General features: G+C 40.7%; 1 protein-coding gene across 9 annotated transcripts in view; it reads right to left on the reverse strand.

Annotated features, from left to right (window-relative positions):
• Nucleotides 1-22,682, reverse strand: part of LOC129171961 (triadin-like) — a 30,185-nt gene extending 7,503 nt beyond the window's left edge. For 2 of the 9 annotated variants that reach the window (XM_054761159.1, XM_054761157.1), the window contains exons 1-24: nucleotides 22,327-22,678; nucleotides 15,783-15,992; nucleotides 10,878-11,000; nucleotides 10,783-10,809; nucleotides 10,216-10,242; nucleotides 7,245-8,624; nucleotides 7,083-7,178; nucleotides 5,519-5,620; nucleotides 5,377-5,439; nucleotides 3,433-3,468; nucleotides 3,282-3,335; nucleotides 2,886-2,954; nucleotides 2,266-2,301; nucleotides 2,135-2,194; nucleotides 2,001-2,054; nucleotides 1,879-1,926; nucleotides 1,400-1,798; nucleotides 1,143-1,202; nucleotides 1,018-1,065; nucleotides 893-934; nucleotides 777-809; nucleotides 650-697; nucleotides 542-583; nucleotides 338-463 (exon numbers count right to left, since the gene is read on the reverse strand). In XM_054761159.1, coding sequence (XP_054617134.1) covers nucleotides 338-463; nucleotides 542-583; nucleotides 650-697; nucleotides 777-809; nucleotides 893-934; nucleotides 1,018-1,065; nucleotides 1,143-1,202; nucleotides 1,400-1,798; nucleotides 1,879-1,926; nucleotides 2,001-2,054; nucleotides 2,135-2,194; nucleotides 2,266-2,301; nucleotides 2,886-2,954; nucleotides 3,282-3,335; nucleotides 3,433-3,468; nucleotides 5,377-5,439; nucleotides 5,519-5,620; nucleotides 7,083-7,178; nucleotides 7,245-8,624; nucleotides 10,216-10,242; nucleotides 10,783-10,809; nucleotides 10,878-11,000; nucleotides 15,783-15,992; nucleotides 22,327-22,342 — 3,199 coding nt within the window. In that variant the 5' untranslated portion in view covers nucleotides 22,343-22,678. Of the gene's footprint in view, nucleotides 1-202; nucleotides 239-337; nucleotides 464-541; nucleotides 584-649; nucleotides 698-776; nucleotides 810-892; nucleotides 935-1,017; nucleotides 1,066-1,142; nucleotides 1,203-1,399; nucleotides 1,799-1,878; nucleotides 1,927-2,000; nucleotides 2,055-2,134; nucleotides 2,195-2,265; nucleotides 2,302-2,885; nucleotides 2,955-3,281; nucleotides 3,336-3,432; nucleotides 3,469-5,376; nucleotides 5,440-5,518; nucleotides 5,621-7,082; nucleotides 7,179-7,244; nucleotides 8,625-10,215; nucleotides 10,243-10,782; nucleotides 10,810-10,877; nucleotides 11,001-15,782; nucleotides 15,993-21,972; nucleotides 22,101-22,326 lie in introns of those variants that run through there. The other 7 variants (XM_054761163.1, XM_054761162.1, XM_054761156.1 and 4 more) reach the window with 6 other exon arrangements.
• Between the last annotated feature and the right edge of the window lie 413 nt (nucleotides 22,683-23,095).

Below are 23,095 nucleotides of genomic sequence, written 5' to 3' on the forward strand. Positions count from 1 at the left end.
TTCCGAGTTTTTATGGCTTATTATGGCTTATTAAGGCTTATTAAGGCTTCATGGCGTTTGGGTTTATAAAAACATATAACTACGTCTTTGGTATTGAATGAGTTAATAATCATTAATAACACAACCAAGGACTTGATGAGTTGTACGTAAATGAGTTGGTGACACTCCACATGCAGCCTAACATCTTAAAATGTACACTTACTTGTCTTGCCTGTCAACAATGTTGCTCTGGTCTTGGCTAAAGACAAAACCAACAACCACTTGTCTCAGTCCGGCCCGGACCCTCAAGTCCGAAATCGTGCGTTCATTTTGGGTTTGGCTACAACATTGGTCTAACCTGGCTCTGATGCTGAAGATTTGGTGGGTTTGTCCTCTTTGACCTGCGAGGTCACGTTGGCCATCTTCTCAGGGTCCAGCCTGGTCCTCAGTCTGATGGATGGCGAGCGCGGTTCTGCTTCTGGAGCTGGTAGTGACATCAGAAGACAAGGTTGAAGACATCGGGCGACCACAAAAAAAAAAGACTTCATACAAACTTGTTTACATTTTTTGCCTGCAGAGGACCTGACTCTGCTCTTGACGACATCTTAGAGGAGACAAAAACAATCAGTTTCCATGGTGACATTCCTGCCACTGACAGCCAATGACTCACCTGTCTTTGAGGAGGCGGAGCTTCTCTTGTGTCGTGTTGTTGTAGCTTCTAACATAAAGAAAGAATTAGCACTGATGATAAGATACATCGCCATGGCAACCAGTGTTATCCTTATGAGCTGCTTTACTTGTCTTTGACGCTTTGCTTCTCTCTTTTGGAACTGTGGAAATAAAAGAAGGCATGAAGACATGATGATTCTGAGCTTTGTGGTCAAATAATAACAAGAAAATCTTTACAAGTCACCTTTGTTTGTAGTTGTTGCTTTGTCTTTTGTAAGCGCACCATCTGGAATAGACAAGCATCCACACATCTTGTGAGTGTATCTGCATGCACCTAATGAAATGGGCATGGAGTCCAAAGTAAAGTACCTTCAAGATCATCGGTGGTCTTTATCTTTTTCTTCTTGGCAGCTACAGCTAGCACAGTGGGATTTGGAACGGTTACACAACAGGAAAAGATGAGGGACACGAGAGATTTAAACCGCTTGTCGAACCTTTCTTTGTTGTGTCTTTGTGAACCTTCTCTGCTTCTGGTTCCGCTTTGGGTTCTGGTTCTTGAACGGGGGGAAGAGTTGAGGTTCAGAGAGTTGACTTTTGTACTGAAAACCTTCACTGACTGTTTTTAGAACTTTCTCTTAATGGAACCCCAGTCTCTCTTGTGACAAAAACAATGAAATGTTCTTTTCATGAAGGTATCCCCCCCCCAAAAAATATCTACACATTGTTTAGATGTGATTGGATTTTCCCTCACCTTTCACCTCAACCACAGTGGGCGGAGCCTGGACTTCAGGCTGAGCGGGCGGGGCTTGTTCTGCAGCTTCTGGTTGGACTGCCTGTACTGGTTCTGCTTGTTGGACTGGTTGGACAGGTTCTGGTGGTTGGACTGGCTGCACTGGTTGCACTGGCTCAGCTTGTTGGACTGGCTGCACTGGTTGCACTGGTTGCACTGGCTGCACTGGCTGCACTGGCTCAGCTTGTTGGACTGGCTGCACTGGTTCTGGCATCTGCTGCATGACAGGCGGTACCGGCTGAGAATAGGGCTGATAGTGGGCATAAAGCGGCGCCATCATTGGTTGTTGGTGATAAAGAGGCTGCATGGGTGGGGCAGCAGGATGGATGGGATGCGCAGTCAGAACCGGAGCAGCAGACCCTTGTTTACAAAAAAGAAAGAGAGAGAAATATGTTCAGGTCCAATCAGAACATGACAGGAAGTGGAGAGTTTGTGTGTACCTGAGACGCTTGGAGGCGGGTACGGGTTGTCTGTGACAATCTGATGAACTGGAAGACAAACATGTAGAAGTAAATGAAAGAGATCCAGACAGTGTCGAAGGTCTACGGTGTTTCACACTCACCATACCAGCCAGGAGGGGATGGCCAGTAGACTGGTGCTGGTCTGCAAGGACCAACTGGAAGCAACACAGCAACAATGGATCATTAGGTTTACATTTACGATATCATTTTGAAGGTGTAAGAAGTGAAGAGGTACCATCTTGCTGTGGTTCTGGAACCTCTGCTTGTTTTGGGCTTTGCTTCTCAGTGGGTTGTTCTAATGAACAAACAGAAGCAGTTTAATTCTGATCTACTTCAATGTGATCTATGAGGGAATGAGTCACTTACCTGCTTTAGACTTCTTGGTCTTTTCTTCCCTTTTGGCTTTTTAAGGACAAAGATGTGAAATTAAAAACTAGTACCTTGCCAGAGTCAATAAACGTTAAGTACAGTACGATACATAAATACAGTGGTGTCTTGGTTAACATCATTAATCCGTTCCAGAAGGTACGACTCAAACCAAAACAGACTCTAACCAAAGCAACTTGTCCCACAGAAAATAATGTAAATCCAGAATCCGTTCCAGACACCCAAAAATGTTAACACAAAACACATTTTATAGACAACAATTATAATTTTACATGCAGAAAATGATGCAAAAATAGTTACAAATGACAAGTGAATGGACAACTGTAAATTTAACATCACTTTTACCTAGTTGTGTTGGGAACCCCCCACCCCCCACAAAACCATCAATTAACAAAATAACACAAAATAAACAGATTGTAAACAGGTTTTCCATGCCAGAACTATGAAAATATTCCACTGATTAATACTGAATCCTATTTTGCGGAAATTTACTTATTAAATTTACTTATTATTACTTAAACTTATTGGGATCGGGTCTGGAACCAATTAACCGTGATAAACAAGGGATTACTGTATTATGTTCTGTTTGTGTACTGTACCTTTAAGAAGAGCTGGAATTCTTCTGATCCGTCTCATTTTTGGCTCTAAACTGGCAATTCTGGGAAGAGCTGGGAAGTAAAACACATATTGTTGACACATCATCCTTATCCTTGAAACAAGCTCCAAAGTAGCGTCTCATCAAAGTCAGTGAAAGTACCGTAATACAGTATTACAGTGCAGTAACTAGTGTTAGTATTGTAAGTACTGTGATCAGTATGAGCAATACCATAAAGTAAATGGTGTACTATAATATACTGTAGAGTAAGTCAAGTCAAGCATGTAATACAGTATATGTCATGTAAATGGAAAATGGAAGTGTTGTCATTCATGTATGTGACCAAAGTCATGTCAGTAAAGTGATAAGAAGGTCATGTCATGTCATGATGGACTGCTACCTGTCCTCCTTGGTTTGCCATCAGATCTTTCTGTGCTCCTCACTGCTTTATGTTCTTCAGCAACAATAAAGAACATCATCATCATCACCTTCACCATGTGAACAACATCATCTAAACATCACCAATATCTTCACAATTGAATCCAACAAACCTTTCCTCCTCACAGCAGAAACCCTCCTGGAAGCTTCTGGAAAAGTACACACACAAACATGGATGAAGCTCTCAATTAAAATCCTAATATGATGCTCTAACATGATTCTCTACCATGATGTTCTAACATGGTGTTCTACCATGTTTTGATCTGATGTTCTAATATGATGATCTACCATGATATTCGACCACAATGTTTTATAATGATGTTCTAATATGATGCTCTACCATCATTCTCTACCAAGATGTTCTAACATGGCGTTCTACCATGATGTTCTGATCTAATGTTCTAATATGATGATCTGCCATGATATCCTACCACAGTGTTTTATAATGATGTTCTAATATGATGCTCTACCATCATTCTCTACCAAGATGTTACATGGTGTTCTACCATGATGTTCTGATCTAATGTTCTAATATGATGATCTACCATGATATTCTACCACAGTGTTTTATAATGATGTTCTAATATGATGCTCTACCATCATTCTCTACCAAGATGTTACATGGTGTTCTACCATGATGTTCTGATCTAATGTCCAAATATGATGATCTACCATGATATTCTACCACAATGTTTTATAATGATGTTCTAATATGATGCTCTACCATCATTCTCTACCAAGATGTTACATGGTGTTCTACCATGTTTTGATCTAATGTTCTAATATGATGATCTACCATGATATTGTCCCACAATGTTTTATAATGATGTTCTAATATGATGCTCTACCATCATTCTCTACCAAGATGTTCTTGCATAGTGTTCTTACATGATGTTTTGATATGGTGTTCTATCATGATGTTCTAACATGGTGTTCTACAATGATGTTCTAACATGGCGTTCTAATATGGTGTTCTACCATGATGTTCTAACATGATATCCCAACATTATGCTCTAACATGATAGTCTATCATGGTGTTCTACCACGACATTCTAACATGGTGTTCTACTATGATGTTCTAATATGATGTTCTACCAGAATGTTCTAACATCGTGGTCTAACATGATGCTTTACCATGATGTTCTAATATGGTGTTCTACCATGTTTTGATCTGATGTTGTAATATGATGTTCTACCATGATGCTCTAACACTGTTTTCTAACATGGTGTTGTAATATGGTGTTCTACCATGATGTTCTAACATGGTGCTCCATCAGAATGTTCTACCGTGATGTTCTAACATGGTGTTCTACCACGTTTTGATCTGATGTTGGAATGTAATGTTCCACCATGATGCTCTAACACTGTTTGCTTACATGGTGTTCTACCATGACATTCTACCAAGATGTTCTAACATGATATTCTGACATGATGTTCTCCCATGATGTTCTAACATGGCGTTCTACCATGATGTTCTGATATGATGTTCTACCATAACATTGTTTTCTAAACTGGCGTTCTACCATTATGGTCTAATACAATACTTGTAGTTTAATATCGTGTTCTAACAAGATGTTCAAACATGATGTTCTCCCATAATGTTCTAACATGGTGTTCTACCATGATGTTCTAACATGACTTTGTACCATGTTTTAATCTGATGTTCTTGTATGGTGTTTTACCATGATGTTCTAACATGATAACCTAACATGGTGTTCTACCATGATGTTCTAACACAATAGTCTAATATTGTGTTCTAACATGATGTTCAAACATGGTGTTCTACCATGATGTTCTGATATGAAGTTCTAACATGATGCTCTACCATGATGAGCTACCGTGGTGTTCTACCATGATATTCTGATAAGATGTTCTCCTACAATGTTGTCACATTGTGTTCTCCCATGATGTTCTAACATGATAGCCTAACATGGTGTTCTACCATGATGTTTTAACATGATAGTCTAACATGGTGTTCTACCATGATGTTTTAACATGATAGTCTAACATGGTGTTCTACCATGATGTTCTGACGGTAGACATGATGTGCCACTGACCTTTCTTGTCAGAGGTCCTGCCAGCAGACATTTTGGTCTTTGCAGCAGTCATGCAGGGACAGACTAGAAGAAAGAAAAACCAGAAGAAAGTTAGTTGAATGTAAATGTGACAAAGCAGCAGCCATGTTTTCTTTCGGCTGACCTGCAGGTGCTTCATCCCTCGCTTTGCTTGCCTTGGCTCCCTCCTCCTCCTCCTCCTCCTCCTCCTCTTCTTCATCTTCATCCCCCATTGGGAGGGGCGCTGCTATGGCGCCATCACCCACATGGACAGCAACATGATGGAGAGAAATGCAAATTTAGTGACTTGACAAAAGGGTTTTGCTTTTTCTTTGACTCGTTTGACTGACACTTCTTCCAAAAGAGGGATGAGCGTCAAGAAGGGAAGAAGAAGAAGAAAGACAGGAAGTTACGTGAAGTCAGTGGACTTGCATCCAAAGCAGTGAGACTCCAGCGTCACCACATGTGTCACTAAAAAATGTTCAGATGTGGCTCGAACATGGTGTTCTACCATGACGTTCTAACATGGTGTTCTACCATGATTTTCTGATATGTTGTTTTACCATAATGTTCTAACATGGTGTTCTACCATGATTTCTACCATGTTTTGATCTGATGTTCTTATATTTTCTTCCATGATGTTCTAGCATTGTTTTCTAACCTGGTGTTCTACCATGATATTCTACGATAATATTTTCACATGATGTTCTACCATGATGTTCTGACATGACTTTCTAACATGGTGTTCCAACATGATGTGCTACCATGCCGTTCTAACATAATGTTCTAACATGATATTCTGATATGATGTTCTCCCATAAGGTTCTAATATGGTGTTCTACCATGATGTTCTACCATGATGTTCTACCATGATGTTCTAGCATTGTTTTCAAACCTGGTGTTCTACCATGATATTCTACGATAATAATTTCACATGATGTTCTACCATGATGTTCTAACATGACGTTCTAACATGATATTCTGATATGATGTTCTAACATGGTGTTCTGCCATAATGTTCTAACATGGTGTTCCAACATGATGCGCTACCATGGCGTTCTAACCTAATGTTCTAACATGATATTCTGATATGATGTTCTCCCATAAGCTTCTAATATGGTGTTCTACAATGATGTTCTAGCATGATGTTCTACCATGTTTTGATATGATATTCTTATATGATGTTCTACCATGATGTTCTAACATTGTTTTCTAACCTGGTGTTCTACCATCATATTCTGATATTATGTTCTCCCATATTGTCCTAACATGATATTCTGATGTGATGTTCTTGCTCTCCCATAATGGTGTTCTGCCATGATGTTCTAACATGATATTCCAGCATTATGTTCTAATATGATATGCTAACATGGTGTTCTACCATGATGTTCTACCATTATTTTCTAACCTGGTGTTCTACAATGATATTCTACGATAATATTTTCACATGATGTTCTAACATGGTGTTCTACCATTATATTTTGATATGATGTTCTCCCATAATGTCCTAACATGATATTCTGATATGATGTTCCCCCATAATGTTCTAACATGGTGTTCTGCCATGATGTTCCAATATGATATGCTAACATGGTGTTCTACCATGACGTTCTAACATGGTGTTCTACCATGATCTTGTGATGTGCTTTTTATGGTTTGACACTGGAACAGACGACGTGTATTTCTACTTGATATGCTGGGAAACTAACCAAGCATCTCAGCTTCATCCCCCTCATCCTCTTCCTCCTCATCTGTCTCAGCCTCTGCTGCCCCGTCCTGGACAGGAAGTGGCGCCTCAGACGGCGCTGCATGACAGACACTGACATGAACTTTGACCTCACACCTCCTTCATCATTAGTAATGATAACTACCTGACAACACGTCATCTTCATCAACCTCCTCCTCCTCTTCCTCCTGATGAGACTCTGATGTCATGTCATCTTCAAGGTGACCTTCATCGACGGCCAATGTCGGCGTGACCTCTAGTTCACCTTCCTCCTCCTCCTCATCATCATCATCATCAGCCAAGGTGTCACTACTATCAAAGGGAGGAAGGCTCTTTTCCTCCTCATCATCATCGTCCTCCTCCTCAGTGACATCATCGGCTTTGTCGTCAAGGTCGTAGAGGTTGATGTGAAGATCCTCCTCTTCATCATCCGTCGTGACAGACAGGACATCTTCATCATCCTCCCCAGATTTGATGTCCTCTTTCAAAACTTTGAGAGGAAGCTCCTCCTCATCCTCTTCATCATCATTATCATCATCATCAATAGGAGGAAGATAGGAGTCGTCATCAACATCATCACTATCATCTTCCTCCTCTTCCTCACTGGAGAGAAGCACAGGCTGTGAGAAGTCAGTGAAGGCCTCATCTTCATCCTCCTCCTCCTTGGAAGACACATCTTCATCCTCCTCCTCCTCCTCCTTGGAAGACACATCTTCATGCTCCTCCTCCTCCTCCGCCTCCTCCTCCTCTTCCTCCTCCTTAGCAGACACATCTTCATCCTTCTCCTCCTCGGCAGACACATCATCAGCATCCTCATCCTGCTCAGCTTCTTCGTCGTCATCTTCATCAACAATGTCTGCTCCCTCCTTTTCCTCCTCCTCCTCATCATCACCACTGTCTTTGGCCACTACCTCGTCTTCCTCCTCTTTGGTGTCACCATCTTCATCTTCTTCACTGTCATCTTCACCCACAGCAGCCTCCTCATCTTCTCCCTCCTCCTCCTCAGCTGCTTCAGCTCCCTCCTCCTCCTCCTCCTCTTCCTCTTCCTCCGCCTTCACCACCTTTTCTCCATCCTCTTCCTCCACTGCAGCGTCCTCATCCTCCTCATCCTCCTTCTTCACCCTCTCCTCTTCTTCCTCACCAATCTCTTCACCTCCCTCCTCCTCCTCCTCTTCCTCATCGCTGGCATCTTCCTCTTCTGCAGCTTCCTCCTCTTCATCCACAGCAACTCCTTCATCTTCAGTTGCTTCCTCGTCCTCCTCCTCCTCCTCCTCCTCCTCCTCCTCATAGTACTCCTCATACTCTTCCACCTCCTCATAGTCTTCCTCCTCTTCCTCCTCCTCCTCCTCCTCCTCCTCGTCATACCCCTCATCATCCACTAGTTCCTCCTCCTCCTCCTCCACTAGTTCATCCTCCTCATCTTGGGCATCCTCTTCCTCGTCCTGCTCGGCAGCCTCCTCTTCCTCATCGTCCTCATGGACCACCTCAACCGCTGGCCGTGACTTCTTCACTTGCATGCCAATGACTGATGGAGACAAGTCGCAAGCAACAAAGTCAACTAAAGTAAATCAAAGTAAAGTCATGTCAAATACTGTAAATTCAACTAAAGAAAATAAAAAGTAGAGTAAAATACATATAAATACATCCGATACATTAAACTAAGGTAAATTTGACTAATGTATACAAAAGAAAACTCAAGTCAATTAGACTGGGTAAACTAAACTCCATCCATCCACCTTCTATTCCACTTATCCTCATTAGGGTCGCGGGTACGCTGGAGCCTATCCCAGCTGACTGGACACCCTGGACTGGTGGCCAGCCAATGGCAGGGCACATATAGACAAACAACCATTCACACTCACATTCATACCTATGGACAATTGAGAGTCTCCAATTAACCTAACATGCATGCTTTTGGAATGTGGGAGGAAACCGGAGTACCCGGAGAAAACCCACACACGCACGGAGAGAACATGCAAACTCCACACAGAAATTCAAACCCAAAACTCCTGACTGTGTGGCCAACATGCTAACCACTCAAATCAATTAAAGTTAATAAACTAAAGTAAATTAAACCAAAGTAAAGTAAAATACAGTCAATTAGACTACAGTAAAAACTAATGTAAACAAAAGTAAATAAAAGTAAAGTAAAATACAGTAAAATTAACAAAAGTAAATAAAGCCAACTAAAGTAGACAACATTAAAGTAAACTAAATGACAGTAAATTATGCAAAGTAAATGAAACAATACTAAAGTAAACTAAATGACAGTAAATTAGGCAAACTAAAGTAAACAAAACAAAACTAGGCAAACAAAAGAAAAGTAAAATACAATAAAGTATATGAAAGCAAACTAAAGTAAACTAAAACAAACTAAAGTAAACTAGACTGAGGTAAACTAAGCTAAAGTAAACCAAAGTAAAGTCAATAAAAGTAAAGTAAAATACAGTCGATTAAACAAACTAAAGTAAAACAAAGTAAAGTAATATACAGCTAATTCAACTAAAGTAAATAAAGCAAACTAAACTAATCAAACTAAAGTCAACAAAACTGAAGTAAATTAAACCAAAGTAAACTAATCAAAAATCCACTCAGCAAACTAAAGTAAACAAAACTAAACAAAAGTAAACTCAGGTACATTAAGCTAAAGTAAGCAAAACTAAAGTAAACACGACAGTCAAGTAAACTAAAGTAAATTGAATCAAAGTAAACTTAACAAAAGTAAACAAAGTTGCATAAATTAAATTAATGCAAGCAAAATAAAAGTAAACTAATCAAGCTCAAGTAAATAAAAGTAAAGTAAAACACAGTTAATTAAACTCAAGCAAAATAAAGTAAATTAAACCAAAGTAAACTAAATAAAAATCCACTAAGCAAGCTGAAGTAATCTAAAGTAAATTAAACAAAAGTAAAGTACATGAAAGTAAAGTAAGCTAAGTACACACAACTAACTAAACAAAGCAAAGCTACATACATTAAATGAATGTAAACCAAACAATAGTAAACAAGTCAAATAAAGTAAACTAAAGTAAAAAGTATTTCCACTTGTACAGAACAATGAGGGACACAAACGGACTCGACATGTTTGGCGTAAACAGTGACGTCCGTGTACAGACCTTTACTTCGTGATGGAAGAAACTCTCCTGAAAGACGAGTAGAAAATACAAATGAGCACACAGATTCAGTCGCAGCACACAGAATTCACGTTAAGTTCACAGATTAGCAGTTAGAGTCAAGCCAGAGAAGGAAGACACTGCGTTAGCTGGTGAGTTGTGTTTTATCTTTAGTGTTGTTGTTACCCGGGCCTCCAGAGTTAATGACACCAACAGAGAAAATTAGCATTAAGTACCTTTTTTCCTCTTAAGCTTCACCTCCACTTGCTCCTCCTCCTCCTCCAACCACGTTGACTCTTTGAGATGGTTCATACATTCAGTCAGCTTTTGGCATCACTGAGGGCTGGATGTCTAGGCTGCTACTAAAGTAATATACCGTGTGTTGTTGTTTTTTAAGCTACATACGCTCACCCTGTGGAATACATTATGGTCGTCTACTTAGTGTCTAATGTGTTTGAGGCTTCTGGCATGGATGTGCAGTGATGAGGTGTCACGTGTGATGCAGAAGATGCTAAAATAGCAGCAAGCTTTTTTCAAATGTTCGGATGCGTGCAGATGACCGGTACCGACCTTTTTTCCTCACAGCGTAGAGATTTCCTACAGAAGAAGAAGAAGACTCTTGAGAACACGATGGAAAGCCTTCGAAGGTGTTAAAGAAAGTGTACCGTCGTCGTCGGGCGCGATGAGGCTGGCAGCAAACTTTAACATCACGCTGACCACGTTGGTGGACTTCTCCACCACGTCGTTGACGGCCTTCACGGGGTCAGAGCCGATCTTGCTGAGGCCGCCTGCGAAGGATGGGGTGGGGCCACAGACCTACATTATTCCTCCTCATCTTCATCCTCATGAGGAAGCCAACTGTAGGAGGAGCTACACTTTTGATTGACATGTGATTGAAAGGATCAAGGCCATGCCGCTTTGAATACAACCTTCCACTTTCACCACTGCATACAAAAGAATATTCCCACTGACAAACATCCATAAAAGCACTAGCGTACAGGCCACTTTCAACGTGCTCAGTCATCTCATTTATGTTCTAGCCATCAACAGACTGTCTCTACGTCGACTTAAAGGTCTGCTGCACTCGCTGGCCACTTCATTAGGTACACAAACAATTCAAAATACAGAAATCCCTCGTTTATTGCGATGAATTCCTTATTTATAAAGTGAATATTTTCATAGCTGGGGTTTACTATCTCCTAAATACGTTTTTTAACATGATTAGAGCCATCTAGACATGAAGTAACACCCCTATAGTCACCTTTAACCTCGTATTACCCAACATAGTATATACAATTTACCTCGTAGGGGAGCAGAATGGGCGGCGGACAGGAAGTGATGTTGAGTGTTCAGAGTTGAGTTTTACAACTTGCAGACTGTGGGGCTCTCCACACGAAAATGTTTTCAGGTCAACACGGCAAAGTATTTTAACGTTTCAGCCTCTCATCCACACGGAAACGGCATTCTGGGTGCCCTGAAACGGTATTTTTTTAAAACGGCTTCCAGAGTGGGAATACCTGAAAATGCCGGCTCGTCGTTTGCGTACGGACTAGCAATCCGCTCATTTTTTAAAACAATGACGTCACCGACCCGTCGCCGTCACGTGACCAGGAGTGAGCTTTGACGAGAAGCCTAATAATATCATAATAACATAATGTTTTTATTTAATATTTCGAGTGTCACGACTCACTGCAGTCGATATTCTCCCGGTATTTTCTTGTCTCGTACTCCCAAAATGATGCACATGTAATTCCACTTTGTCGTAAGCCTAGACGAGCATTGGAGAGCGGAAGATGACGGGCTTATGCGCATGTGTTCTTTCTTCTTCTATGGTTTGGTGTGTCGCGTGGTTCCGTCCGCGTGTATGTCCGCATGCCTTCCGTATGGATGCAACTATTAACTAATCCGGCGCAGTGTGGATGCAACTTTTTGTGTACATCTTTTTTTCGTACATCCTCCAAGCGTGTCGAGATCTTACTCCTTCACGGTCCCCACAAGTACGTTCTCCACAAACAAACAAATGAAGAAAAAAAACAGCTATTTGGGGAACGCCATAAATCACGTGGCCAAAAATAAAAGATGTCCAGTTGTGATCTATGGCTTTAGGTCTGATTTTCCTTGACCGAGTTCCACCATTTAAAGACTCCCATGCGGTGTGACGTCTGGACTTTTGACGCGAGGTGAAACGGCCTGGCTGTGCCGCCTATCATGCTGCATCGGCATTTTCCGCAGATTTCCTGAGAGTTTGATTGGCACTGAATGATTTTGTGTGTGCAAGCGTACTGTGTCATACTGTGAGCTGTTTCTAATACTGTGGCCACCTTATTGAGCTGCATGAGGGAGCAACATCTTCGAAACGGCCCTCAGTGCGACGGGATCATGTAAATGTACTTCATAAAGTGGCCAGTGAGTGTGATTACATCTCCTTCTACAACCTACCTAAGATGCAACTATACGAGCATCACAATGCAAACATACTTTTGGACTTACAAATGAACATAACAAAAGAGGATGCATCTCAACGAGATGTTTCAGGTGAGCTTCAGTTTGTCTTTTGTGTCAAACTGAAGCTCAGCTGAAGTTCAAATCTTTAAAAACCACATTTTAGATGGACGTCAACATACGGGATGTATCATGGTGGCTTTTAGAACATTTGAACGTCTTTTTCATGAAGGCATCTAGGTGTACCTCCAAGTGGGGTTCGGACAGGCGGCAATGCACTTTGTGACAGCTAGGAGGCACAGTCAAGGTTAAGACAAGGTTAGTTAGTGCGGCTCGCTCTCTCTCTCTGATGGGGAAGGGGTTAGTGCGGGGGGTGTCCTTGCCTCTACGCTCTGACTCCTTTAAAACCTTCCTGACGCCAGGAGGGGGGTGACCTGGTTGGATGAGAGACAGCGGCAGTGAGCACAAAACACAGAGAGCAGGAGGTGGCAGCACCGAGCAGAAGAAGAAGAAGAAGAAGAAGAAGAAGAGCTCGTCGAGAAGACGCTTCAGCACAGTGACAAACAAGACATCAGACACTCGGCTTGTCTTCATCCTGAATAGGAGAGATATTCACTAAAAATTCCTATAAAGTCGCTTCGAACCTTCCAGTTTGGAAAGCACGAGACTTCAGTTCAGCGAGCATAAAAAACGTGGGCATGAACCGATTATGTCAGGCGTTAGCGACCTTCAGCATTAAGACAGACAATTAGGGCCACATCGGGGGAAAAAATCAGAGATTTCGAGAATACAGTCGTAAATTTACAAGAATAAAGTCTAAATGTACCAGAATAAAGTGGTAATATGAGGTGTGATGGTGTCATACGTGTCAGAGGGAAAATCCAGCATAGCTCTTCAGGAAGGAAGGAAACTTTCCTCCTGCTTCAGGCAAGCTTTTATTTATAACGCGGCAGCAAAACTGAGCAGTTGAGCACAAACAGATTAGCATGTCTAGCCCTTCTCACTTCCGCCTTCCTTACCCCGACCCCTCCACATGCCCAAGGCCAAAGGTCACATAAGGCTCCCATTTTTATAGCTGTCTCAGGCAATGCCTGTTACATAAAATTACGATTTTTTTCTCGTAAATGGAGGACTTTATTCTCGTAATATTACAAGTTTTTTCTTGTGCATTTATGACTTTATTCCCATAAATTTACGTCTTTGTTCTCGAAATCTTTGACTATTTTAATACTCCGTCGTAACAGGCATTGCCTGAGACAGCTATGAAAAGGGTGGACTTGTGTGACCTTGGGCAAAGGTAATATTATGACTTTTTTTCTCTTAAATTTACAACTTTTTTTCTTATAAATTTACGACTTTATTCTTAAAATCTCTGATTTTTTTTCCCAATGTGGCCCTAATACTCTGGGCAACTGTTATTGCCAGCTTAATAAAAACAACAGAAAATACGTTTAGTTTTAGAATGATGACAGGAAGTAAGTCTTGAGTGGCCATTTGGAACCAGGAAGTAAGATTAGTAGATGGCTTCAGTTCATTGTTGACATACAAACAGAATAAAACTTACAAAAAGACTCGATCAATATACAGTAATCCCTCAATTATCGTGGTTTATTGGTTCAAGACCTGACCGTGATAAGTGAATTTCTGCAAAATAGGATTCAATATTTATAATTGGAATATATTTGTAGTTGTGGCATAGAAAACCTGTTTATGATCTTCTAAATATGCTTTTTAACATTATTAGAACCCTCAAAACATGAAATAACACCCCTATAGTCACATTTACATTTGTATTACGCAATATAGTAGATATGATCAGAGAAAATAAGACATGTTAGACGTAAAAAAAATATCAGACTCACATGTGAGCAGTTCCTTGTTTTTTTAATCTGGACACTGTACTTCCAGCGTACTTCCAGCGTACTTCCAGCGTACTTCCAGCGTACTTCCAGCCTATGTCCAGCCTACTTCCTTGCAGCTTTAAATGGCTTTACACTCGTATTGCCCAATAATATTGGGCAATACGAGTGTAAAGCCATTTTAATTTATCCTGTCTACTATATTGGGCCAATATAGTAGACAGGATAAGACTAAATAAGCCACATAAGATGTAAATAAAACTCCTGCTCGATAAGTGTCACAGTAAATGTGTTCCCAAGGGAAACTTAGTGAGGAATCTGGAGCCAATATCGACACGTAGTGGCCAATGTAGATAGAATGAATAGAATCTTCTGCCTTCTGCCTATTTGTATTTTACTTCATTTAGTTAGATCATTTTCCCTTTTATGATTGTTTTTCTGCTTGAATTTAAGCCAAGAATAATTATAATTGGCTTAAATATGCTTTTTTTTATTACTAATAATAGGCCGTATTCAACCATGAAACAGTGATCATTTATTAATAAATTTTTGAAAAAACGCAATATAGCGAGGGAGAGACAATCAAACAAGGATATTGCGAGGGACGACTTCAATTTAGATAAAAAGTTGATTCCCACCGTTTTGTGATGGACTGCTTGTAATTACGTCAATAAACTAGCAGTCGCTGCAATGCTAACTGGGGAGCTAAGCTATATTAATGATAGAGATGATCAACAAAACCTTCTATTTAGTAATGTTTGAGTAAAAAAAAAAACACAAACTGACTTTCAAGTGAATTAAAAAAAAGGTCTTGTTTAACTGGCTAGTATGTAAAAACAACCAGCTAACCTGCTTGCTAGGCTAATGCTAACCTGCAACCAACATTTTTAACCAATCTTTGTTTGGGGTGTTTTAACATACTGTAGACAAAATTGGACACAAGTGAGGTTAAAAGACCATTATGTGGAATTCAGTATGATAGATTAGTATTAGCAGGGCCGGCTAGGGCCACAACCACGAGGGTGGTCCTCATGATCAGAAAGGCTCTGACCTGCGTTCAAGTCAATTTAAGTGCACACTGTTTACATTTACAAGAACTATTGGGGCATTTGGAGGGTTACATTTGATTAGCAACTTATAAAATGAAGAAAAAAAGAGAAAACATCAGGATAAGGGTAACGTTATGTTTCTCTCAAAAAGCCTCGGGCCCGGGCCCGAGTGTTAGCATGGCCTCAGCCGCTCGTAGGTTATGACCCAGATGGTCCTCACCCGAGATGGTTTTGTAGTCGGTCAGGTCGAACATGATGACAAAGACGCACGACCAGGTGATGATGAGGGCCAGGACCAGGATCCAGGCCAGTGGCGAGCTGAACGTGGAGTACAGGTCATCGGTGAACGTCTTCTTGGACAGGCGGACGGACGGCACGCCGGCGTCTCCATTCTTACCGTCGATGACCATGGTGGTGGTGGACGACCTCGCTGAGGAGAAACATGAGGTCACTTGACAGAAATAAACTACTGTATTTCCATACCAGTTTTTAATGAACAATTCTGATGTGGTACCTGACTGCGGCGATAAAACTATGTATCGTATGCTTTTCTAGTGGTTGAAGCTGTGTGATGGACAAGAGCAGCAACAACAAGTTACTGAGGGTGTTAGAGGATCTCTCAGTCCACCTGTTGACTCTCCTCAGCTGGCGCTGGCGTCACGATTGCTGACTCAAACAGCTTAGCGGCAACACAACATAACACACACACACACACACACACCAGCTCGCGGCCTCGTTACTTTGATGAGCTGAAGGACGCCACATGAAACCAAGCGAAGCTCCGGTCGCTTCTTTCACACTTTAAAGGGTCCCTGACATGATTCATTAACTTTGCTTAAATGTTTTATATTGTTTGTAATTATGTTCTGCGTTGTTCAGTTTTTGAAAGCAAATAGTAAATTCAGAAAAATGATATTTATAGTTCATGGCGCCACCCATGACGCACTGGTTCAGACTCGTTTGCGGAAGTGACGTGATTGGGGTGACACCGCTCAGCTAAAGCAAAGCAAACAAACGCTTCTCGAGGTAAATGGTCGACTTGGTTCAGTATATTTTTCATCCAAATAGTCTGCTGGATGTTCATCGTATCCGAGTGGCACTGTATGTGTGTTTTCTTTTCCAAAAGAGGAAGGTTTAAGACAAAAATGGACAAAGCCATTGACAACAAGAGACAGATGGAGGCCCACCTCAAGTTCTGTTCTTTGCAGTGATCATTTCACTGATGACTGTGATGAAGGGACACCTTTACGAGAAGCATTTAGCTTGAAAGTACAGTATAAACTCATTTTGAAAAGGGATGCTAAACAATAATTGAAGGATAAGCAATTCCAGACTAATTTACACTTGCCATTCTGTGTTTTGAAGGCGACCAACCTCCATGTCTTAAGGCTTAACATCTTCTCAAGTTCCTTCTTTTCTCCTCGAAAACTGTTGACACATCGCTCAAATCTTGTCTATAATCACTGTAAACATCCTCCGTCTCGTACACCGCTACGTTTGCGTAGCTGAGTGATAGTACTCCGATCGCGTCACTTTCGGAAATGAGACTGAACAGTGAGAGCTATTTCGTCATGGCTGGCGTCATGAACTATAAATGTCATTTTGGGGAATTTACCGTTGGATTTCAAAAATCGAACAATGTAGAAGATAATTACAAACAATGTATAACATATTTAAGCAAAGTTGATGAATCAAGTCAGAAACCCTTTAAGGCCGCCTATTGGTATTGGTTTCCCTGCCACACTACAAACTGCATGTACACAGTAATTCCGGGCCAAAATTAACATATTTCGCACCATCAGATATGAATGAAATGTAATCTGCAGATAGAGATTTAAGTGAATTTATATCCTACATACCTTTTATCTTGTCCTGAACCTGCGATCCATGAGTTTGAAAGGCTTAAAGTTGGACTTAACATTTGAAGCACTCGTATGAGTCGAGGTGGTCCAACACTCAGTAAAAATCTGATATAAAATTGAAGAGGAAGAAGTACTCCACCTAACAAAGCATGTATACGGATGAAAATACACCCGATATCATCAGAAAAAGCAGCATTTTCACGGACGTTTCCACGAGCACTCCTAATCGAGCACGCACACACAGTGTCAGACTTTACTGTGGCTTACTTCCAGGAATTGTAACATTCCTACTAGTGAGGATAAGCGGCGTAGAAGTGGATGAATGGAATGGAAGAAGGGAGCTAGTTTGCTACTAGCTGCCTAGGCTTGAGAGGCGGTTTGATGCGGTCACTTGCACGCTGGAAAATACGGGAGCCCATAGGCCTACATACAGCATTATGTTTATTATTGGCTTTTTATGCCAATATCGGTGGGCCGATATTATCGGACATCCCTACTTTTGACCTTATATGTTAAAAGGCAAAAGGCCCTTTTCAAACCCTTTTTTAGACGTAAATCATGTTCTCTTCCTCCTGGAGCGGTTTGATAATCCCTCATTGCTGGACTCCTCCTTTTAAGGACAACCTTTGTCCGTGTTGCAGGGGACACGCTGATCTGCTCAGAACTGAACAAACGAGTCAAAACATTCCCTTAACGAGGCCAGAGCAAAGTCTTTCGCCTTCTCACACGAGTTTCCATGTTTCCATGTCCTCTGCCAGCAAGACACTTCAGCAACTCTTGTCGATGTTGACTCCCGTCATTAAAAGACTTTACAAACACTGCACTCGTTGGCGCAAATGTAAGCTTTTTTGTAATATTCAAGCCTTTGTTTCCTTGTAGGTAATGCTAAAATACGAAGACGAGACGGTGCCTATTCTAAATATGCAGTGTTGGGCAAATTATTTTAATAAAGTCATTTGTTATGTAGTTGAACCTCGGTTAGCGTCCGCCCCAGTTAGTGTGTTTTTTAGTAAATGTTGAAAATTTACGCCACAATTTCTTTTTTCTTTTTTTTTTTTTGTTTAAGAGATTATACAGAGAGATTATGATTTTGTTCAGTTTTTTTCTGTCGTTGTATGTTAGCTTGGCTTTATTGTAAATAACCCCACTACCTCAATGTCCTTCAGGGTTTAAAATAAATCAATTACTTTTAATCATTATTAAACTATTTCAATTGATGACTTATTTCAATTAGTAATGTATGTAATAAATTAAATGTATTATATTCTTTATAGTATGATATGAAATACACTACTTTACCAGACTCAAAAGGTGAATTTGGACAAAGTATTGGTATCGGATCGGTATTGCCGTCACCACCCTGAATTTTACTGTTGGATCGGAAACAAAACCAGTGGTATCACACATCACTACCGGTTAGCGTACTCGTGTTATTAATACACTGCGTGAGTCCATCTGTATTCTTAATATACTGTATGTATATATATATTTTTTTTAATCAAAAACCGTCCTTCCTTGTTAGCATGCTATTATCTAGCAAACAAAATGGCAACCGGAACCGGAAGTTACATCGCCCGTTTATGATGTCATCAAAAATGTAAACACAAAACTCATTTTTCTAGTTTTATAATTATAGTTTCACATGCATAAAGCAATTGTAAAAGCATATAAATGAGGAATGAAAGGGCAAAATAAACATTTCAGGTTACTTTTACCTTCACCTAAGACGTGACTGTTCCCAAAGACACGATGTGGCAGCGGGACACCACACGTACACCACCTTCCTGTTTTGTCACGAGTTATTTCTTGAATTCAAGAGTGTTTCTCACCGTCTTTACCAAAATGCTGCCACTTGCAACTTTCTTTGGCTCCATTTGGGTTTACAGTATTGAATTGGTGGTTGATCTCGTCGCCACATCGTGTCTCTGGGGAACAGTCACGTCAAGAATCACGTCTCCAAGTAACCTTAAATGTTCATTTATCCCTTTCAATCCTCATTTATATGCATTTCCAATTGTTTTCTGCATGTCAAACTAGAACTGTACAAGTAGAAAAACGTGTTTTGTGTTAACACTTTTGGCTTTCTGGAACAGATGAATTGGATTTACATGGTTTCCTATGGGAATAAATGTTTCAGTTAGAGTCAGGCCTTCTGGAACGACTTGACGATGCCAACCAAGGTTCCGCTGTAGTTACCAGTGACTTGCAGTTCTCTACCACAACGCTCGGGGTCAGTGTTTTCCCCAAGAGTGTGCAACCAAACTATTATTGACTTACTATTTAGGGGCTGAAACGCTTTCAGGTCAAAACGGTAAATTATTTTATCGTTTCAGCCTTTCATCCACACGGAAACAGCATTTTGGGTGCCCTGAAAGGCTATTTTTTTTAAACGGCTTCCAGAGTGGGAAAATCAGTAGACAGCCACAGTTTTACAGAAACGATGACATCACCGCCCCATCGCCGTCACGTGACCGGAAGTGAGCTTTGCCGACAAGCCAAAATGATATCTGAATATCTGGATGGACACGACTCACCACGGTCGATATTCTCCTGATATTTTGTTGTTTTATTCTCTAAAATTTGTAACTTGTAATTTGTCGTAAGTCTAGATGAGCCTTGGAAGCCGGAAGACATCAGAGGTACGCGCAGGCGTTCTTTTTTCTTCTATAGTTTGGTGTGCCACGTGGTTCCGTCTGCTTGTCTGTTCACAGCGCCACACGTAGGTATGCCTTGTGTATTACATCGTTTTTCCCCTTCCCGTCTAGATGCAAGTACTTACTAATCCGGCACAGTGTGGATGCAATTTTTTTTCAACCCGCCAAAATAAAAAATGTCAGGAACGTTCCCGTGTGGACAGGGCCTTAGCTTCCGATGTAGTAGAAGTGAACAATGGCCATTAACATAGATATCAGCGCAGCACATTTCACTGCCAGTAGTGATAAAGGCGTTGTAACGTTTAAAATACGGATTCATTAGATTACCCGTGGCGGGGAAATAATAATAGCGCTACTAACACCGTTACTCCCAACACGGTTTGTGTGCTAGCACATTGTTATTGTATTGTAGCCAACGTATAGCTCACAGTTGCTAGGCTGGATCACCATGCTTCACCTGAAAGTCTACTTTTTAACGCACATCTAGAACAGGCTTTAACTTTCCGCTACATATAACAAGATTTAACCTGAAACGTATCATGCTAGCATAGCATTTATGGACCTTAGAGCTAAAGCATGGAGAAGTGAACAAACAAAATACTCATTTATTTGCCATGAAATACTTCTTCAGTGCATTTTCAACTAGCAGTTTGCTTCACAATGCTATCTGCTTTGGAATTGTTGCTCACACATGAAAACTGTAGCGCTTTGAGCTAATTGGCGAAGAACAGTTAAACCTGAAACCGAGATAAGTTTACATGACGATGAGCAGTTTTTGGGGGTATTTTTGAAATGTTTCCCTCTCAGAACATCCCCCAAACACAGTTGTGCAAAAATGACCTGTAGTGTGCATGCCAGGCTATTACTATCAGTTAAAAATACTAAAAATGACTTGAGTGACTCACAAAGGCTGAAAATCTTGAATTAAATGAGTTTGTATGTAGTATGCAGCAATTATTGTGTTATCAACAAGAAGAAACCTAAAGACAGCATCATCTACCGTGATGGACAAAGTAGCCCACGGGTGACCAAAGTGTGGCCCGGGGACCATTGGTGGTTTTTTAATGGCCCGTGGCATATTCTAAAACTATAATTTAACAAGAAAGTAAAAAAAAAAAAATGGAAACATCTGCAGTAATAGTACAAGAATAGTCAAAATATTAACAGACAAAAGTTGGAATATAATGACTAAAAGCTGTGATTTTACGAGAACAACATTATATTATGTGGAAAAATAAAGTCATTTTAGTAGTGCAAAGTTGACATATAAAAGACAAAAGCCTTTTTTAAAAAGTCGTAATATTATGAGAAACAAAAATCAAAATAAAGCTGTCATTTTTGGGAAACTATGTTGTGGAAAAAGTTATAATATTATGGGAATGAGGTCTAAATATTATGGGAATAAAGTCATAATTGCGGGAAGCAAATTTACAAGAAGAAAGTTGACAAAGGCAGAAAACTAAAATCAAAAAGAATAGCAGAAATGGGAAAAAAAAACAGCTGTAATTTTACGAGAATAAAGTCAAAACATCAAGAGAAAACAGTCATATTCTAACAAGAAAAAGTGTCGCACTTTCACAAAAATAAACTTGAAAAATTACGAGAAAAAAATCACATCATTCTAGTCGCACTGAGTTGCAATGCTGAAGAAAAATATGGTATTTCTTTAAAGTCGTAATATTGTAAGAAACAAATCAGAATAAAGTTGTCATTTTGGGTGGGTTGGGTTAAGAAAAAGTTATAATATTATGGGAATAAAGCCATAATATTCTGAGAAAAAAATATACAAAGATTATTTAAGAAGAAAGTTAAAAGATTTGGAAAATTAAAAAAAAAAAAATGGAGGAAAAAAAGAGCAAAGACCAAAGTTCATACTAATGATAGGCTTTTTCACCTGTATGACAAAGTTGAGATGCAGGTTTTTCTTGAAGTATATATAAGTTATTAGTATATCTACATGTGTTACTTGACAAAAAAATCAAAAGTGGAAAAGTTGCATCCTTTCATTTTTCACGATGTGGCCCTCGCTGGAAAAAGTTTGGACACCCCTGCCATAAAGGATGCAACATAAATCTGACTGGATGAGCCTGAAGGCAAAAGGCTTGACTTTTAACGCCGTAGTCAGCGTGGACGTCAGCAGGCTGCATTACAAATAGACGATACATGATAGCGGCGTATTTTTAGACGCGTCCAATCATGCTAACTACCCTTCACACACATGGAAGTTCATGTTCCAGCCATACTTTACCTTCTGCTTCAGTCATTGCGCTCGGCTAAAAGTCGTCGTCAGTCCTTGTGGCGGCTTACGTTGCCATGAAAACAGTCAGTGATGGCAGGTCCTTCACTCCTGTGTAAGATTTAATCCCAGGGTTTAATCCCAAAGTGGTAAAAAAGTGTGTGTGCGTGTGTGTGTCACTCTTGGCCTCCAACACTGTGCATTCTTCACTCCGTTTCCCCCCGCGAGACAACACAACCTGGTGGCTGCAAGCTGGAGCGAGGTGGTCCAGTGGGGGGGGGGACGGACAGAGACCAGAATGAGGGTGTCTTTGCCCTTTGGGGCTGCCTCAGACTCAGCCCCGCCCCCTCCAAACAGAATTAGATTTTGGGAGGGGTGAGTGAGACGTCGCCTCGTCCCGACAACTTCACGCGTGGACAGCAGCAGCTCGACTCCACTTGGAAGTCGAGCTTCACATGAGTGTGGACACTGAATACAATTCGGTTGATGAAAAACAACCCAGTCCACGGCCACAGTCATGCCGTGTTTGGGACGTGCAGCAGCCGAGTTATTCTTAGAGCCGCTGCCTGCCACTGCTGCCTTTTTAGGCCAGAGGCGTGACCTTAGAACCCCACCTCCCCATCCCCTCCCTCCTCCAGAACACTCAACGCAGAGCTGTCATGCACTGGGGGGGGGAGGGATACGTATAATCATGTTGTTTGAGCTTAAATTGATATGTTTAACAACAGTCATGCGTGTTTACTGGAAATAATACACAACATGAGTGGAAGATGTCAGCATT

The sequence above is a fragment of the Dunckerocampus dactyliophorus genome, chromosome 19 (assembly GCF_027744805.1).
Source record: "Dunckerocampus dactyliophorus isolate RoL2022-P2 chromosome 19, RoL_Ddac_1.1, whole genome shotgun sequence".
NCBI lineage: Eukaryota > Metazoa > Chordata > Actinopteri > Syngnathiformes > Syngnathidae > Dunckerocampus > Dunckerocampus dactyliophorus.